General features: G+C 33.8%; 1 protein-coding gene across 1 annotated transcript in view; it reads right to left on the bottom strand.

The window, feature by feature from the left end:
• Positions 1-660: 660 nt before the first annotated feature.
• PKHD1 (PKHD1 ciliary IPT domain containing fibrocystin/polyductin) overlaps positions 661-21,464 on the bottom strand; it is a 645,163-nt gene continuing 624,359 nt past the window's right edge. Inside the window, 2 exon segments of the mRNA XM_074264713.1 lie at positions 661-1,179; positions 18,060-18,203. Of these exon segments, the coding sequence (XP_074120814.1) occupies positions 824-1,179; positions 18,060-18,203 (500 nt within the window). The 3' untranslated portion in view covers positions 661-823.

Genomic DNA, 21,464 nt, shown 5'->3' with positions numbered 1-21,464 from the left:
AGAGAAAAAAAAAAGGGAAAAAACCACAGGAGAGAAAAAAAAAAACAGAAAAAAGAAGTGAACATAGCATGTATTGATTTACATTCCATCTCCATATTTCTTTTTCTGGATGTAGATGGAGTTTTCTATCCTAAGTTTATTGGGATTGCCTTGGAAACTCTTCTTTTGAGCTTGTTGTGTGTGTGTGTGTGTGTGTGTATGTGTGTGTGTGTGTGTGTGTCTGAAGTATCTAACAAGCCTTCACAGAAATTTCTCCTGATATGTCAACATTACTCCAATTTTATGTCACATAATAGTCATTTAATAAATATTTGTTGATTTGTTGGGTGAAATGCTATTTCTTTCTTGCTAGAATCATATATAATGTTTCCATCAATTGATTGAGTAGTTAGTATATCTGTTATAGGCCCAAAATTGTGTTCCATGGATTGGACCATGGTAGAATAGGAGAGAAACTATATTACTATTTGAAGTATTCCCTGTTCACCATTTTAAAGCAAGTATGTGTATGTGTGTATGACACCTTCACCATACACACACATACACACACACACACACACACACACACACACACACACACACAAACACACCCATGCCAATTTATTCCCTTCCAGGCACCTCTCATATCTCAGATTTTCTCTGACCTTGATCTAAATCTGATGAATTTGCAATATTTTTATTTTAATACTCAAATATACTTCTATTCGATTGAATACTTCTATTCGATCACAATTGTCCCAGAATAGATGACTGCTGTAATGAATATGGGTGAAAAATCTCTGATTCTGCTTGGGAAGTTTTCCTTTCCCAACAGAGGTCTAGGTCACCATTTTTTTTTTCCAGGATGTCTCTGCTCCTGTAGCCTTTGCCCTTCTTGATGGAAGCCAGGATATAACACTAGTAATTGATCTTGTTCTGCTATTTGATATTCAACTAACTGTGCTTGAGCATCCTTCCAATTTCTGACTTCCTGGATAGCTACTTGATGAGCAGGAGCACTGACAGTGAGAATATGGTCTTGAGATGGAAGGTGAGAAATGCTATCCATTGGGGAAGTGCCTTCTTCCTTGATTTCTCCTTGCCTATGTCCAGTCCGGAATGTTCGTCTTGATAATTCATTCAATGACTGTTGATAAGGCAGATGGTTCAGTTTGCCTGGTGTGGTCTTTTGTCTCATATCTATGAAATGGAATAAAAGAAGAAATGGCTTTATTTATAGATCTTCAAAGTCTTGGCCCCAACTTAAATTTCCAACCTTATTACACAATATTCACTTTCATGCACTCTGTGGTCTAATCAACTATTCCTTACTCTTACTGTTTCTTATGTATGGTACTCTACTTCCTATTTTCATGCCTTTTCATCACCTTTCCTTCATGCCAAAAGGTATTCTTCCCTTGCTTCTGCCTCTCCTTATCTCTAGTTTCCTTCAAGATTCAGTTCAAGTTATACTTTCTTCAGAAATTTCCCTAATCCTTCAAGTAATAATGCCTGGAATCACGTTCTCAATTATAAATACACCTATAATGGTATAAATGGATATATACACATTATATCCTCCTGATAGAATTTAGGCTCCTTGATGATTGTTACATTTTTGGCTTTGAATTTCCAGGGATCAGCACACTGCTTGCTACATAATAGGTACTTAATACTTATTGATTATAGATTAACTAATTGATCACTCAGAGTTTTAGCTTCCTTCTTTCCCCACTTTTTTTTTTGCAAGCAGATATTCCTGAAAAGTTGTAAAGCAATTTTAAAAATTGTATATACATTTAACTTTCATTAAAATTATAGACATGTCATCAGAGGGAAGAAAAAACTTTTGACACATTCATATAGTGGGGAGGAATCATGTTAAAATATTAACTTTTGTTTCAAGGAGGACTGAATCTGCCATTATCAATGTACAACATCTATATATTACATTTTTCCTTATATCCCCTTCAAGAAGTTAATCAAGTTAATTTAGATAACTTGGAACATTGACTAGTTTTAATGGATACAGAGCTAAATAAGCATTTAATTTACCCTACCAGCTCTTGAAATTACAATTGAATTTATTTTAGTTCAAGAGGATCTACAAAAGGCCCCCAAGAAAATAAGAAGTACATATATTATATTCTGAATCCAGAAGATTCTTCAAAGAGTTAGAAGTGATAAGACATATGCAAAAATAAATGTTTTTTTTATTGTCATAAAATGTTTTAAGCCCTCTATGAGAAGTCCAAGACAAATACCTAAGAAGGCCATTAAAGGAAGAATCATCTTTTCATTTGAGAGATTAGGGAAGGTTTCATGAAGTAAGTAATATTTGGACTAGATATTAACTGAAATACATAATGTCAAGATGTATGAATATTCTAGGGAGAAGGAGCAAACTGAGAAAAGTCAGAAAAATATTTGACAGATTAAGGGAATGACAACCCAGTTTGGCTGGAATATAGAGAATGTAAAGGGCAGTGCTGGAAAACAATGCTAAAAAGCAGGTTGAGACCAGATCTTTAGCAGGTTCTGAATATTCACCAAGGAGTTTAGACTTTATTCTGAAGGGGGGAGAGAAGTGTCTTTGAAAGGTTTTAGACAAAATCAAAAGTGGTAAAACTTGTAGTTTGAAAGATTAATCTGATAGCACTTTGTATAATAGATTGGAGGCAAGATGGAGAGGCAAGGGACAAATTAGTAACTATTATTATAATAGTGTAAGCACTAAGGGATGAGGGTCTGAATTAAGTTAGTAGCAGAGGGAGTAGATAAGGAATTGATTCTAATGACATTTCAGAAATATAAATAATATAAAGGTTATAGTGACACATATATGGCAAAGGTGGAGAGGTAAAGCATTTATTAAGTAATTACTATTTTCCAGGTCCCATGATGGAAAATGGGGATACAAATTCAAAGAATGAAACAACCTCATCTCTCAAGGAGCTTACATTCTAATGATTGGGGAAGAAGAGAGAAGATCCTATATAAACATATATAATAAAATATAAAGATCATATATATAAGTAAACAAAAAGGAATTAAATACAAGGTAGTTTGAGAAAGAACAGTAGTATTTGGGGAGAGATCAGGAAGGGCTTCATTTAGAACAAGAGTTCTTAACCTTTTTGTATCATGGATCCCATGAGCCATCTAGAGGAACTTATAAACTCCTTCTCAAAATGTTTTTTTTTTTTTAATTCAGAAAATAAAATACAAAGGATTACATAGAAAAATCTATGGTATTAAGTGTTACTTAGCCAATGAAATTAACACTTACTCCAATCAATCAATAATCACTTACCTGAAGCCTATCAGCTATGTCTATTTGCTCTGCCACAGTATAGACTAAGCAGCTTTTTAAATCCTCCTACCTCCCCTTCATATTTCAGAATCCTCTTCACCTCCTTTTAAGCCATAGAGAGTGAATATTCAATGGCTCCAATAAATGACATTGGCTTCTCATTGACATGACTTTGCTTAAAAAGTTAAAGATAGAGGCACTTTGTTCAGTAAGCATTTGCTTATTGGCATGACAGAAAAACAGATCACTTCTTCAGTCTCTGGAACTACTTCCTCAAATTCAAGATATAGAATTACAATCTTTAAGAACCCAGGATCATCTTCATATCACAAATGAAACAACAGGATCAGGTGTGGTGGAAGAAGCCTTAAACACTACCCAAATTTCCTTTCCAAATTTTACTTCCAGTATTCCACAAGAGTGGTCCCAGTTAAATAGGCCAATTTCCTTATTTTAAAGTTGAGGAAATAAGATTTTTAAAAAGTGGAATGACTTAAGGTAACAGGTAATAAACCGATAGACAAGATTTGAATACAATTTGTTGTTGTTATTCAGTCAGGTTTTTAGTCATGTCCAACTCTTTATTGAGTTCATTTGGAGTTTCCTTGGTAAAGATACTAAAATGGTTTACTATTTCCTTCTCCCCCTCATTTTACAGATGAGGAAACTGAGGCAAACAAGGTTAAGTGACTAGGCCAAGGTCCCTTAGATAGTAAGTGTCTGAGGCCACATTTGAACTCAGATCTTCTTGACTCCTAGCCCAAGGCACTCTATCTGCTGTGCCACCTAGCCAAATTCAAGAGTCTTGCCTTACTCTATACAAAGACAATGATTTCCCACCACACATGATCCTGTTGTTTCATTTGTGGTATGAAAACATGTAGCTCCCTTTTACTTTGCCTCACTTCTAAATTCATTAACCCTTTTCCTTGCACTTATTGTTAATACAGACATACCATGCAAAAATTTTCCCTGACTTCTATAGCTTCTTTAGTACTTCATTAAAACCAAATCCCACAGTAAGTTGTAAAACTCACTTATAGTATCATTTGGCCATTTACTCATTTGTATTATTTATAATACTACTTCTTAAGCCCATTGTATATAGAACACAAGCTCCATTATATATATATATATATATATATATATATAATTATTAGGCCATCATTTTCTGACATATGCAACTCCTATGATTTTCTTTTACTTTACCTCATTATTTTTAAATACAGGCATATCCTACAAAAGTTTGCCTGACCAACATAGTTTCTTAAGCATTTCATTAACATCAAGTTTCACAGTAATCATTTGGTCAATTGCTCATTTGACATATTTATAACATTGTTTAAAAAGTCCATTATGTGTTGAATGTTTAAGTTCCACTTTTTATAGAGAAAGACTGGGTTGATCACAACTACAAGAGAAGTGTCCTAAATAGTCAGCCATATCACAAAGTCTACTGAACCTATAGTGAGAGGAGAGGCATGGAGTGGGAGGATTATAATTTCTGTAAATACAAAAATTCAATTTGCTGAGATTCCCCCATGTGTTGATAGTTACCCTAGACTTTATTTGTGGAATACTTTGTTAACTGTACAGCAGTACTCTTAGATCATAACTCCTTTTGATTTGGGAAATTTAGCATTCTTTCCTTGATATGAAAATTTCAAGTTCTTTGATTGGGCACATTTTTCTCTGCTAATAATTAAATACTATTCTCTTGAATACAATAGTAATCAGAATTGTCCTAGATACAAAATTAGTATCCAATAGTAGCCCTAAGGCTACTATATTTGCTCTAGCTATGCCCAAGTGATTAGCCCATGAAGAGATCAGATATAAAATGTGAATTGGCCATTCTGGTTCTCATGTACCAACTGTGATGTCTACCTGGCACCAACTCAAAGCTGCTAACAAATCAGAATTATCTAATGGTCAAAGGACAAAAAAAGTAGATGCAACCCATTAAAAATGACCAGCTCTTTAATTTTTCCCTCAATGTAACCAACTCATTCATTAAGAAGATTCACATCATAAACCATCCACATTCTAACTATCGAAGGCATTGTTCTCCTTGTTTAGAAAGAAAACATTCAAAAAATTTTCCCTTCCTTTCTTTTCTTCTTCAAGTCAGAAACTATTCATTAAAGACCAATATAGGATTGGATTTCTTTTGCACACCAAAAAATAGTTTTTTTTTAATCTCCCCATGAATTATTTACATGGCAGCTCCAATCAGCAACATACCTGACAGACTCCCCAGCTGAAATGAAAGTTCACTATGTAAAGGTGCCAAGGGAGAATGGCAGCCTCCCACTGCGAGTTTATAGACAGAACTAAGTCAGCACACATTATATGTCAGAGCCAACATCAGAAGGAATCAGATCCTTTGATCTCAGACTTCCACAGGAAGCTTAGATCTCAGACAAATTAGATAAAAAATGAATTTATAGCAGATATGTGTCCTAAGGCACACAGCTGAACACTTGGGTTTTGGGGAAAGGAGGATAGTGAGTATCAAAACATAGAAATCAGTAGCATGTTTCTCTCTCCTTTTCCCTCCCATCTCACCCCATCACTGCCTTGGGGTTACATGCTCATTAAAATAAGAAGATGGGATTCCAACTTACCTCTTCCTGTGTCTTATATAATCCTCACTTTTTTTTTTTTAAGTCCCAGAACAACAAAACAAATCCCAGCTATGGGAATGGTGTGATGTAACCTGGCCAAGTCTTAGATAAAGGAGGTTGGGGTTTCCTGAAGGGAAAAGATGTGGGTAATCTATTTCTACTCTACCCAGGAAGTCAGTGGCTCAAATTGTGAACTCTTCCATGACCACCCAGTGTAGCTTGTCAGTTTCCCACATCTAGACATAGCCAAGTATTATAGAAAGAGCTCTTGACTTAGGATCAAATTGTGTAGGGTTGAATCTTGGCTCTGCTATTTGCTATCTAGGGAACCTTAAGGGATTATTTTGCTTTCCTGGACATCAGTTTCCTATGCATGTATTGAGGACTTCAGGTAAACTCTGTCACTTTCATTTCTTATAACTCTTACCACTTTTCAGGTACAAACACATATATTATGTATAGTATCTTTTTGTTGTTGTTGTTTTGATTGTAGTCATTTGAGTTTTTTTTAAACCAATAAGAATATATACATGCATGTATATATATATACACATATGCATTTTACATATACATACTCACAAACACACATGTATGTATATGGATGGATGGATGGATGTAAAAACCACTAGATTGTTTTTTAAAGATATCATGTTTGTTTTATCTGCAAAATTATGGTGAACGTCAATTTCCTTGGAAGGGGCAGTTGAGATGTTTCAGGTGCCTTCCTTTGAACTCTAGTTTCAACAGCCATGAAATGGCTCTCCAGGGGAAAAAAATGTACAAAGGACTCTTTAATTTTTTCAGTTGTGTCAGATTCTTTGCAGCCCTAATTGCAGTTTTCTTGACAAAGTATTCAACCGGCTTGCATTTCCTTCTCCAGCCCATTTTACAGATTAAAAAAAAAAATGAGACAAAGAAGTTCAAGTGACTTGCCTGGGGGTCACACGGTTAGAAAGTGTCTGAAGCCAAATTTGAATGCAAGAAAATGAGTCTTCTGATACTAGACCCAACACATTATCGACTGAGTCACCTTAGTTTTATGTTTAATCTACATTATTAACATTTCTCTCCATCCTCTTAAATCTAGGCAATTAAAATAAATTACTCTCTGATTTTTAGCTTTTGCTAACATTTGAGGTGGTAAGCTGAAAATTTAACAGCTTTCAAACTTTTTGGAGCTGGCTCTGGCATATCACTGACCAGACAAATTAGTTTCCTGCTAAGAATCTCAGTTTCTTCTTTGTGATCATAATTGTGATCAAATTGTGATCATAATGCCTGTTCTGCTTGTGTCATAGCAATTTTGTGAAGATTTAATGAGAAAATATAGGTAAAAACATTTGATAATCATAGAAAAGGATGCAAGTATAAATAATTATCATTATTTTTTTAGTGTTATGCCACTAGCAAGTGATCAATAAATATTAGTTGAACAAACTACAATTCAAGTGAATCTCACAAGCAGTATGGCATAGTTGATATCTTGAGTATGTTATGCCACCAGACTTTCCCTTGTAGCAAATGAAATAACAGGTACATCAGACTGGCTTTCCAAACGAGATATAAGAATGCATTCCCCTCTCTTCTTTGCTGAAGTGGAGGATTCTGGATGTATAATATGGAGGAATGAATATAATGTCAAACTTGGTTGGAGAAATTGGTTAGTTTTGCTGAATTACTTATTTTCTTCTCCTTTTTATTTTTTTTATACCTTCTCCCTGACCCCATCCTCTTCTCCTCAATGCTCTGTTTGTTTTTTCCTATTTTTGTACCATTTGCTATTCCTTTTAAATATAAAATAGTTATGAAGTAAATTTCTTTCTTTTCTCTTTCTTTCTTTTCTCCACTCCTCCACCCAGAGATGGCTACCAGACACAAATATGTATGCATGTATTTTCAGGCTTATATATGTACAATCATGCTATACAGATTTCTATCTATCATTTATTTCTCTGGATGCAGATAACCTTTTCCTTTATATGTTCTTTGTAGTTAATTTGGGTATGTGATACTACTCTTTCTTAGTTCTCCTCCTAACTGAACAATCCTTGATGACTCTTCATCTAGCTCATGTCTGTAAACTGTAGGTGTCCTTCAAGACTGCATTCTGGGCTTTCTCCTCTCTATATACTATATATTCTAAAAATGAGTGATCTCATGACTCAGATATTCAATTATTAGCTCTGTATTAGATTTAACATATCTAAAGTTAAACTAATTCTCTTTTCCCTCAAAATTCTCCCCTCTTCCTAACTTTCCAATTATAATACCATTAGTATTCCAGTCACACAGGTGCACCAGCCTGGATGACTCTCCCATACCTAATCTGTTGCCAAGATCTGCATATCTTCTTTTATAATATCTCTTGTCTCTTTTTCTCTTTTGAAGCTGTCACCACTTGGTATATATACATACATACATACATACACACACACACACACACACACACACACACACACACACACACACACCTATATCATGCCTTTACTACTGCAATAACCTGAAGTTAGGTATTCTTCTTAGTCTTTCCCTACTTAAGTCCATTTTCCATTCAGCTGTTAACTAATCTTCCAAAAGCCATTTGATAATTTTATACCCTTATTCAACAAACGTCAGTGGCTCCCTATTACCTCTAGGATGTAATATAAAAAAGATCTATATTTGGCTTTTAAAGAATTTCACAAATTGGTCCCTTCCTATCTTTTCAGATTTCTTGCTCCTTACTATTTTCCAAGTATTCACATCTCTTCTCATTGTGACACAGGCATATCTGGGAACTATGCTGTTAAGATTAGATGATGTTTAGGAAAAAAAACCAGGAAACAGATCTACTGCTTCCCAGGGGAAGATTTAGATAACAGATGTCTTCTATCTGTAATCCTTGTTTCTTCTCTAATCATTTATTAATAAGTCATCACATAAAAAATATAGCTTAATAAAACACCAAGGTATTGTTGACTGCTTAACATAGTTAACTTAAGTGGCATTGATAAGATTCATGTAGATGGCCATATTAGATTATAGAGGAGATTAGCATCACTCCAACAGTTAGCCAAGGAATGTGACTGGATAAATTTCTCTTTATGGAATCTGGAGCCAAGAGACTATTCTAAGCATCTGTCCTGCATATAGATAAAGTAAATTATACCAGGGAGGCTTCACAAAAATCAAAATCTAAATAGCTCCAAGAACAATAAAGCAGGCAAGGACATCTAAGGGAATGGTGTGAAGCATATATTAAATGGAATTTTCAAGGATTTCGGATTTGGTACATTATATTTCTCCTCTATTTCCTTAAAACACTCCATACCATTATAATAATACTTCAGAATATGCTATCATGGGATACTAGAATGACACCCAATCTTGAAGTAAGGAAGAAGGCTCAAATTTCCATCTCTGATACATACTGAATAAGAAACCCTAATGTGTTACTTAGCCTGAGACATAGGCAGTTCCCCCAAACTGGAAATAATAGATAGGACATTTATTTACATTGCTAGAGAAAAGTCCATGTAAGAAATACCTTATATTGATGAAATAATAGATCTGGTAAACACCTTATGCAAACATACAAATATTTTTCTATTAAAAGGTACATACATATGTGTATATGTGTATACACATATGTATGTATATATTCACTCATATGTTTCTCACAACAAATCCTGTGAGAAAGAAGCAAAGAGGTTACTACTTCCATTTCATGAAACTGAAGCTTTAACACTTGATGGGATTTGCTCAAGAACATTAAATTAGTAAAGAATCCTTAGGAATTCTGAATATTATTCCATTTCCATGATGGACACCAGAAAAAAATGGGAGCATTTGGTAACTGTAAAAAGCTGTTCATTTTCTGATTTGAAAAACTAAAATAAAACCTGGAGCTTATTTTATAAAACATAAGTCATGTTACACAATGCTGTTCTTCAATAGACACTCCAACCTTATGATGTTGACATTTCTTTATCACATGTAAATATGATGATGTTTGACTATTGTTTAGAATAATTAGGAACATAGATTATTTTTGTGCATAGGGATAGAGATTCTTAAATCCCTAAAACACTTTTAGGAATCTGTAAAAAATTTTATTGACTTTATCAATAGTGTAATGAGCAGAGAATGGTGGCTGATTTCTATGAAGACATGAACAAAAATGGCAGAGAAGAGATTGACAACAATAAATCAATCAAGTGATACATATTTATTAAATACCTACTATGTGCCAGAAAATATGCTATGTTCTGATGTACAAAGAATGAAACAATCTCTGCTGAGACTCAGTTAACATCCTAATGGAGACAGAAAGTCTAGATAAGAGACAGATACAGAGACACAGAGAGAGACAGAGAGAGGTGGAGAGCAACAAAGACACAGACGAAGGGAGAGATACAGAGACTGAAGCAGAGAGACAGAGACTTTTATAATAAATACAAAATAGCCAAACATAAAGTAGTTTGAGACAGAGCACATAGCAATTGTAGAACAAGAAAAAAGGCTTTATTCAGATAGCACTTGACTTTATTTTCAATGAAGGGAGGAACTCCATGAGGTGCAGATAAAGAAGGGAAGGATACTTAGGTAATTGGGCAGTGTAAAGACACTAATGTAGGAGAAGGGTTGAAGAATTAAAAGAATGCGAGCTTGTCTAAATTGCAGAATTTTTGAGAGGAGTAATGTCCAATTGATTTTGAATGATCAGAATAAAGTTTGAAGATTTTAAAACATCAATTGATTACATATTAGAAGAAATAGCAAGTCAGATTTGATTGAATAAGGTAGTCACAAGACTGAAATGTATCTGAAAGAAATTCCTATATCACATCTATCAAAGCATGTAAATGTTCACATTTATCAATTCAACCCCCAATTTATGCCTTTTGTCCTTATTTTGATGTTATGGGCCAGAACTCTGAAACCAGGATTCTTACAAGATATTAAGTCAGTGGAATTGATAATACAATGGTTATCTAGTTTAGCATGGTGATTATTGTTCTCTAGTTCAGTACATGTACTTGGTACTTAATATAGTTCCACAAGATTCACACCTATGATAATGTAATTATAATAGAGTATATAAGAGCCAGCAGGGACTGAGAGCCAGATTCATTCACTCTTTCTCACACCACCATGGTGGTAGGCTGCCTCCTTCACTTCTCCACTGAAACCAAGTCTCCAGAAAACCAACAAGAACACTACATTTTGGCACCTGAACATGTGACAAAGGATTTACAATCAACAATCCAAACTGAGTTCAGTGGAAAAGTCTCTGTGACCCAGAAATTAGGGTAAGTACAAAAATAGACAAGAAGGAAACTTTGTTAAGGGCTAAAGTAGTGTTTCAGTTGAAATGAGACAAATGTTTAGAAAACAGCCTTCTTTTCCACCTCAAGGAAAATGTGTCAAAAGCTATAAAAAACCAAGGTTTGATTGTAAGTTGGGAACAGATCATTGAACTTTAGAAACATTATACTACACATCTCCTTAGTTCTCAAAGGAAAAAGAATTACATCCAGATGAGTGGAAATTAGTAGGAGAGCAACTAAGTAAATATTTCAATGATAATGGCCCTAATTCAATTCATAAAGAAACACTCTATACATATAACTTAATACAACTGGCTTTAAGGAATTATATAAGTTATAAAATAAGGAAAAAGAAGACAGTGCAGGAGGGGGAGGATACTGACAAAGTAGGTGAAAATTGTGAAGAATTAGACAAGGAACTAAGTACAATTCTGATGAAATTAAGGAGTGTGGTGCTTTACAGCAGGAGCCATTAGGACATTCCCCATCTCATGACCCTCCCCCCTCAATGAACCTTTCATGGATGGAGGGAGAAGGAGAAGGGGGAGAGGCAGTGACACAATCAGCATTACCTATGAAGCAGCCTATGACAAGATTAAAAAAGGCACTAGTTAAAGGTAAAAATGAAAGTCAGGATATATCTGATTTTAAAATAAATGCATACCCTGTTATTGACTCTTCAGGTCAAGCCAGGAGAAGATACACTTCTTTTGATCTGGAAATTATTAAAAATTTAAAGAAGGATTGTACTCTTTATGGGGCTACATCATCTTATGTTAAGATGGCATTAGAGAATTTGGCTTTTGAAATTTTAATTCCTAGTGATTGGAAATATATATTAAGGACATGGTTTAGAACTTGGAAAAACTTGTTGTGGCTTTCTGAATATAGTCAACTTTGTAGAATACAAGCCCAACAAAATAGGCAAACTGGAGTTAATATACAAATCACCTTTGATCAACTAGCAGGTAAAGGTCAATACACAGATGCTTCAGCATATGAGCAAATTGCTTCTGCTGCTATCAAAGCATGAGGCACCCTCCAGGGACAAGATAGAGGGGAAGCCTTCATGAAAATAGAGCAAAGTCCCAATGAACATTTTGCTGATTTTGTGAGACATCTGCAGACAGCTGTCATATCAACGATTGGAGAAAATGCAGCTACAGGAATTATTATAAGACAACTGGCTAAGGAAAATGCTAATGGGTTTGTAGAAGAATTATTCTTGGACTACACAAGGATGCTCCTTTAGAGGAGATCATAAGATGCTGTGCCACAGTGGGTACAAATGCCTTTTATACCCAGGCTATGATGTAGAACATAGGAAGACAGGGTCCCTCTTGGCAAGGGACTTCCAGAGAGACTCGTCAATGCTTTCAGTGTGGTTTACCACATTGGTAATTGGTATGGCAGCTGAAAGCTCAATGTAGGCATATTGACAGAGTGAGAAGACAGGATGAGAGAACAAGATCCAAAACCCCATGAACAAAATACAACAAGGGCTTCCACTGGGCTTCAGAATGTAGATTGACCCAGGGAAATGAGAGGCTGAGCCCAGCTCTAAGACCTCATACAAAAAAACAGGTAGGGTATGATGGTAGCTGAGTTTACACCCAGAGAATCTTTAGAAGTTCAGGACTTTGATTAATCAACAGAGAAACAATCTGATGGAAGAAAGGGATTACATGATCAATCAGACAAAAAGCAATCAGATGGGAGGAAGTGACTACTACTGGGGAGAATACAGGCTTTTTAACCCAACAGAAGGGCAGTATTCAGTGCAAGTGCAGGTGATGAGGAGAAATCCCGAAAGTGGTTAATGAAAGGGACTAGATAGGTTAACCACTTGAGATATAGGGTTTGCTTATATTTCTACAGATGGAGAAGGAATCAGATGGATGCCAATAAGCACCTTGAGAGAGACAGAAAAAAAGAGGAAAAAAAAAACCCTGAAACAAAAAAGACCTAAGAAACATTTGACACTGAAAGAGCATGGCTGATAATGAGACTGTTGCAGGACTTCAAAGTCTGCAGGAATCATTGGATTCCCTGACACATGAAGTAATGAACAATAAATTGGTTTTAGACTATTTCTAGGATTTATGGACATGTATAATTCCTCATGTTGATTCATGTTGTTTATATATAATACCTCCCATGTTGATGGATTTATGTATACCCATTTCAAGTGAGACCCTTCAGAAACCAGCTAATCTGGTTTGATTCCCCATTTCTTTTGGTGGTTTCATCTTCCTTTCTGAGATGTCAGATAGGGTGTGATCACCTCTTTTTTTGGTGTTTTCACCCCTTTTTCTGAGAAGTAAGGGAAGGCATGATCACTACCTTTTTGGGGTTCTCACCTCCCTGAGAAGTCAGGGAGGGCATGACCACCTATCTTCTAAAACAAAAGAAAGCAGGAGATGTTATGGGCTGAACTCTGAAACCAGGATTCTTACAAGGTGTTAAGTCAGTGAAATTGATAAGACAATAGTTATCTAGTTTAGCATGGTGATTAATAGTTCTCTAGTTTAGTACATGTACTTAGATAATAGATTATGAAGGAGATAATAAAGGATTTGGAATTTAACACCTGGCTATTCTTGTGGTGATTAATCTGCTGAAAGAAGGCTGCTCCAAGACCTCCAGAAAACCACCGAGAATATTACATTTGTATATTACTTGTTTGAGTGGACATCATTTGAACTTCATGTTCATCTAAACAGTTAAAAAAAAGGATAGAGTGCATAATACATACATATACAAAATTTGATACAAAATTGCATACAAGAGATACAGAAAGGATAAAGAGGAAAGAAAAGGGGAGATAACAAAGAAAGCAGATTAATGACAGGATAAGTCATTAGAAAAAAAAAAAAAAAAACACCCTAAAGAGAATCTTGAAGAGAAGTATGAAATGAAAAGAAAGGGTAAGAACTTGTAACAAAGAATGATGAGGAGCAGAGAGACAAACAAACAAAAAAAAAAAAGATAAGAAAATAGATAATTGTAAATGCAAATAGCATTAAATTATATATAATAGGGAAGAAGATAGTGGAATACAGGAATCCAAAACATCTGTAATTTTACATGAAACATATTTGAAACATAAAGATTCACACAGTATTAAAATAATTTGTGGCAGAGTCTAGAATCTTTAACTTAAACTATACAGGAGTAACAATAAAGATTTCAAACAAGGTAATAGCAAAAACTGATTTAATTAAAAGAGAAAAAACAGGAAAACAACATTTTGTACTTATGCCATTAAGTAATTTTCATTCTTAATATATAGCTATAGAATTGAATAACATCTAAATACATTTTAAAATTGTAATAAAGTTGTAATAAAAATTATTTTAAAAAATTAAGTTCTAGATAAATCTAACCAATTAAAAAAAACAAACATGGAAGAATTCAAGGTTGTGAATATACTTTAGAAAAGTTAAATATAATAGACAACTAGCAATTTTTGGATGAGAATAGAAATGTTCAAGGCACTTTTATAAAAACTGGATGTTTAGTTGCACATAAAAATCATACAAACATATAAAAGCAGAAGTAAAAAACACCCTTTACTATCACTATATGATAAAATTTTATCAAAAGGCTTCTGCAAAGTTTCAAAAATCAACCAGGGACTAACTCCTAAAGAACTGGTAGATCAAAGAACAAATCATAAGCAAAATAGAAAATTTCATTTAGGAAAGTAACAACAATTAAATAACATACCAAAAAATGTGGCATGCGCCAAAGCAATTCTTAGGCAAAATTTCATGTCACTAAACATTTTTATTAACAAAAGAGGGATTTACAATTAAACAATGGAAAAATACCATCAACAAAAAGCCAACTAAATACCAAAAGAGAAATCCTGAAAATGAGAGGAAAAAAAGAAAGAAAAATAAAGCTAAAAAATTATTAATTAATTTTATACATAACTTTAAAAACCTTTCTCTCTTATTTATTTATCAATTGTTATCCTATCCATAAGACTGATAAGTGATATGTTCCATGTTCTTCTCATTTTCTTGTAATATGTCTGTTTATAATTAGGTCATGTAACCATTTTGACTTTCTTTTTTTGATAAATAGTGTAAGATATTAGTCTATGCCCAGTTTCTGCCCCTCTACTTTCTATTTTTGAAATTTTTTTTAACCAAATAAAGGATTCTTATCCCACAATCTTAAGTTTTTACATTTGTTAAGTACAAGATTATTTTGCTTATTTGCTTTTGCAAACTGATATCTTCTGTATTTCATTGACCTTTTTTTCTGTTTTTTTTTTTTTATTAGCCAGTACCAGATAACTTTGATAATTGCTGGATTATAATGTAGTTTATGATATGATATTGCTAAACTTCCTACATGTACAATTTTTTTCAGTATTTCCATTGATATTTTTGACTTTTTTGTTTTTCTAAATTAATTATTTTTTCTAATTCAATAAAATATTTTTTAGTAATTTAATTGGTATGGCATTCAGTATAAATTAGTTTAGGTAAAATTGTCATTTTTATTACATAGGCCCTATCAGCTTCTGAGCAAATTTTATTTTATTTGTATTAAAAAGTTGTTTTTTTAAAAATTCTGTTAATATAGTTTTTGGGCTTGTTAGGGCAGATGTGTTCCCAGATATTTTATACTATCTAAAGTTATTTTAAATGGTGTATCTTTTACTATCTCTTCTTGCAGAGTTTTATTTTTGACATATAGAGATGCTGATGATTTATGTGTATTTATTTTGCTAAAATTATTGTTTCAACTAACTTGATAGCTGAGTCTTTAAGATTTTTCAAGTATATCATCACATTTTCTATAAAAAAAGTTTTATTATCTCATTTCTTATTCTGATTGCTTTTATTTCTTTTTCTTTTTTTTGCTATTACTAGGATTTCCAATACAATACTGAATAATATTGGTAATGATGGACATCTTTGTTTCATACTGATCTTACTAGAAAGACTTGTACTTTATCTTCATTACAAATAATACTTGCTGGTGGTTTTAATTTAGAGAAAAATTCATTCTTACTGATGCTTTCAAGTATTTTAATAGAAATGAATGCTGAACTTATCAAAAATTTTTGCATCTATTGATGTAATAATTTTTTACTTTTAGTATTTATGTAATCAATTATATTAATAGTTTTCTTTATATTAAACCAACCCTACATTCCTGGTATAAATTATAGTTGATCATAAAGTATATAATCTTTGTAATGTATTTTTACAATCTTTCAGCTATGATTTTATTTGAATTTTTGCATTCATATTCATTAATGAAATTGGTCTATGATTTTCTGTTAATTTAAAAAATAAATTATGACAAAATTAGGCTTATATAAACCCTCATATCTTATGCCAAAATACTTCTAAAAGATACATGTCATAGATATAAAAAGGCAAATCAAAACAAATGAGTGAAACAAAGAAGAAATTGCTTTTCAAAACTATGAAAAGAGAAAGAAGGAGGAAAACAAAAAGAGAAGGGGATGGAGAAGGAAAATAAAAATAAAAGGAATGGAGAAGGAATTGTGCTACCTGATTTACAAATATTATCTCATTTGAATCTCACAGTTTTCTGATATAGATATTATTTTTATCCAAAGAGAGATTAAGTGACTTAGAGATTTGACCACATGTCTTCCTGACTATAAGCCCAGTACTCTATCCACTGTGCTTCCTATTCTAATAGATGGAAATTTTATGATCAAATGAAGGATAGGAAGTAGCATGCATGACAAAATAGGTTGTTTTGATTATATAAAATTTAAAAATTTTCTCCTCTATAAACAAATCCAATATCAATAAGAACTGAAGGGATAAAATTGACTGGAGGAGAAGTTTTGTAGCAAGATTTTCTGGTAAATTTTCTGGTCCTATTTCTAAAATATATAAAGAATATATTTAAATTGATAAATAATCTAGTACATGCAATATATCTCAAGGAATCCAATCTAAGCTATTTATAGTCATATAAAAAAAGAAAATCCATCATCCCTTCCTTCCTTCTTTCTTTCCTTTCTTCCCTCTTTCTCTCTTCTCCCCTTCTCTCCTTTCCTTCCCTTTCCCTCTATCTCATTTTCTTTCACTTTTTATTTGTGATTGAATTGGGGAAGTGGGATAAGAACAAAATAAAAAATTACAATAACATTTTAAAAACTAATTAATTATTGAAACTATTCAACAGTTCTGTGCACATCAATAGCATTCAATGATACTTGGTGAATCAAAAAATGAGTGGCAAAGTAATGCTACTGAAACTATTTTACCCTTGCTATCTGACTTCCATTAAATTTTTGCCACCTCATTTCTTCTGGTTCTAATTCACTTGACTGGCAAGACTACCACTGCTATGTGTATTCAGTAACATTATGCCCTTACCAATTCCCAATTCTCTTCCCAACTCAGGCATTTCTGTAACAGTTGAGAGAAATATTGCTTGGGCTATTAAATTAATTATTTTAATTTAGAGGCATCATGGGATTGTGAGTTGAGCTTAGTATCAGGAAATTGTACTCATAGCTAACATTTCAAAGCCATTTTACCCTTAACTTGTCGGTAATTTACCCTCTTAGTGCTCCAAGATATTCCCTAAAACTTATGTTACTAAATCAAAGGCTGGATGTGATACCTCTTGGTAGAAAGCATCAATCTGTAGTGACATTCTCTATGCTAGTCAAAACCATTTGAATTTTCATCACCTTCTGCTAAGGTAACTTTTAAAAAATAATGAAGGGGGACCCATAATATGTGACTTGAGAGCTGAGATAAGAGAAAACTCACATTATGTGCACAGTTGTTACAAAAAACCCTCAATTTTAATACTTACTTTGTTGTATCATGGTAGCCTCTTTTTCAGTCTCTTCCAGTTTTCCTTGAAGCCTCATGTGATGTATATGATGTTGGGTTATGTTCTGAGGAATTTTCTTTTTGTCATCTTCTTGAGCTTCAGAAGTCTCTTCAGTTTTTGTTTCTGTGCCAATGAAAAAATACAACACATTTGGCAGTTGGGGGATGAGAACTATATATCTTAGCATAGAATATATCATTTCAGTGTAATGCTTTCTCATTTTTATATATGGGCTGCTCAGGAAAGGTATATCACCTAAATTCTAATGGACAAATAGGGCATAAGCTCAAAGCATAACTATGATGGTTTGCTCATCTAGATTCCTAGAATAGCAAAGAGTAATTCATCTGCATATCTTTATTTTATAGGAAAGAAAAAACTGAGACAAAGAAATTGAGCAATTTTCCCATGTCCCTATGACAAGTAACTGGCAGATTCAAAACAAGCATGAAACCATGCAGGGCAAGAAAGTGGAAACTGTTGCCAAAAAGCCTGAACATAGCCATCAGATGTTTTCCTACATTTCAGGTGCTTGTAGTCACGTTATAAAAACAGGGAGATCCTGAACTATCATCATTACCATTTTTAGAATGGCCAATTATTTTGTGGCTTGTTGCTTAGTCAACTAGTCATCTCTGACTTTCATGAATCCATCTGAGTTTTGGGGGTTTTAGGGGCAAAGATACTGAAGTGCTTTGCTCTTTCCTTCACCAGCTCATTTTATAGATAAGGAAACTGAGACAAATAGGGTTAATTGAATAACTTGACTAAGGTAACACAATAATAAGTGTCAAATCAGATTTGAATGCATGTCTTCCTTATTTCAGACTGAACACCCTATCTACTATGCTACCTTGCTGCCCTTTATGCTATGATAATTGATATTTGTTTTTTAAAAGGCAGGTAAATAAGATAGTCAAGTGAGGCATGTTTTGCTACTGAAGAAGTGTCCAGTGACTTAGCTGATTTTTTTGGTGTATCTATATTTGTATTTCATTATGCCATACTTGTCCCTAGGGAAAAATTTGTGCAACAGACCATGCCAGAAGTTGCTTGTGGTCTTAGGCATATCATGGACTAAATACTGAAAGGTCAATAAGAGCTGCATTCTTGACCACATCTTTTGAGTAATTTTCTAGTTTCACAGGCAGGTTTGTATCAGAGGATGTGAAATACTTGTAATCAATGGTCATAGAATATATGTCCCAAGAATATACATGGTTGGTCTTATCCTGGATTCACTCAGGTCACAAACTAAGGAAGGTTAAGTAATCTGGGGTAATAAACATGTACTCAGGGGGCAACTAGATGGTGCAGTGGATAGAGAACTAGCCCTGAAGTCAGGAGGGCCTGAGTTCAAATCTGGTCTCAGATACTTAACATTTCCTAGCTGTGTGACCTTGGGCAAGTCACTTAATCCTAATTGCCTCAGCAAAACAAAAATAAAAAAATACAAAATAAACATGTATTCAGATTGACTGAATAAAACTGTAAAAAGTCTACAGAGAAAGATAAGATAATAGATTACACAAAAAGTAAGAGCACTATATATTATCTATATATTACCTCATTTAAGACTATATAAGGTTTATATATGTAGAAACAGATGAGAAATGTACTAAAATTCCCTATATTTTTCAGATGAGAAATTTGAAACTGAGAGCAATTAAGTGACTTTTGCCCAAGATATCTGAGGCAGGATTTAAAATCAAATATTACTAGTCCCAGGACCAATGATTTATCCATTTCATAACAGAGATTCTACCTGATAGTATCACATCTATCTCTTAATTACGTAATGAGTATTTATGTTGTCTTGACAATCAGATCAAGTTACTTGAATATAGAAAAAAATTCATAATGTCCAGTGCCCAGTACTGTCTAGAGACAGAATGGCTTGCTAATATGTATTTGTTGGCTGATTGATAGTCTGAAAGATGGAATATGATGTAAGAAGTCAAGTGGCTTATCCAACAGTTGCCCTGATAAGTGCACAAGTGCACAAGTCACTTTGAAAAATAGGGGAATGTTGAGAATAGGTATAGGTAGCACAATTAAAGTTCCAGTAACTAATTCTGGACATTAGGAAGATTCCTGGATAACGACTTGACTTGCTCCAGGAGTCAACTCAAATTTTTTTTTGACAAATCAGGAATAAGGACAGGGAAGAAATCTTAGAATGAGAAGAACAAACTGATAAGATATATTAGTGAACTGGTCAATTTTGTTTTCTTCTTCTTTCTTTTAAGACTGTACTAGACTTTTATAGAAACAAATGTCATTTCTACGCTAGCACCTTGACACTTATTATCTGAGAAAATGCCAGAGTGCTTTGTATCTTTGCGCCACTGGATTTTTGGAAAATAAAATAAAAATCTGCTGGGTCTGTGTATTTTCTAGTGATTATTTCAAATAATCTACTTTGCTGTGCTGGGGAAGAAACAGCCTAAGAGAAACACCTGCAATCACGCATATAAGGGCTACCATTAGAAGGCCTCTAAATGTGCTCATGTTTCAGAGCATGAAGTAAACACATTCTCCACACATAGCCTTCAGCTCCATCCCTGTTGCCACTGAAGAGTTGCTCATATTACAGTGGAAACTGTGTTACCAAGAAGTGAACATAGTTCTCATTAAACAGGAGGCTGACACAGTTTCCCTAGCAAAGGTAGCGAGACGGCTATTTTCAGTGATGATGGAGCTGTTAAAGCCAGCTTGAAAATCAGCAAGGGACTGACACTTTTGCTTTTCCACATGCTAAATGCTATATGATCCAGCTATACCTACAAACAATAGACAAGGCCCTCTAGTCTTAAGCTTTTCTATCAGACTGTCTTAGAGGGAAGGTTAAAAAATGACATGAAAACAAAAGTGCTGATCTATTTGCCTAAAATAGTAAAGCATACTTGGTACTCTGCTCCTTCATTCTATTGATTTTTTAATTTGTTTTTATTTATTGTTGGTTTTTTAATGGAATTAATATCTACAGAAGTACCTGCTGTTACTATTGGCAGATGCTGGTTTTCTCCGATTAATATGGGAAGAAAAGAGAATTTGTGATGTATTGCAAATTTGAAAAGAAGCACAAGTAAATATATGTGAAGGTAAAGAGAATGTTAGAGAATCTAATGATTTCTGAAAACACTGTCAAAGTTGGATTAATAAATAGCCTTTAAAAGTGTATGAGAATGGCTTGGTGGGGTTCATTCACAAAAACCTGGCAAATTAGAGTCATATCTTCCCTATCCTTAATCTTGGCTTTGAAAACAATTCAATATGTAAACTGAGAAAAGTCATAGATTTCCAAGGGTGGAGCCAACTTGATGGAATGAAGCCAGGAAGCTGCTTGAGCTCCCCCAGTTTACCTTGAAATCAAGCCTTTGA

This window comes from Sminthopsis crassicaudata, chromosome 4, assembly GCF_048593235.1.
Source record: "Sminthopsis crassicaudata isolate SCR6 chromosome 4, ASM4859323v1, whole genome shotgun sequence".
NCBI lineage: Eukaryota > Metazoa > Chordata > Mammalia > Dasyuromorphia > Dasyuridae > Sminthopsis > Sminthopsis crassicaudata.
Note: the sequence above shows the minus strand (reverse complement) of the source record. Positions and strands in the feature narration are given on the sequence as shown.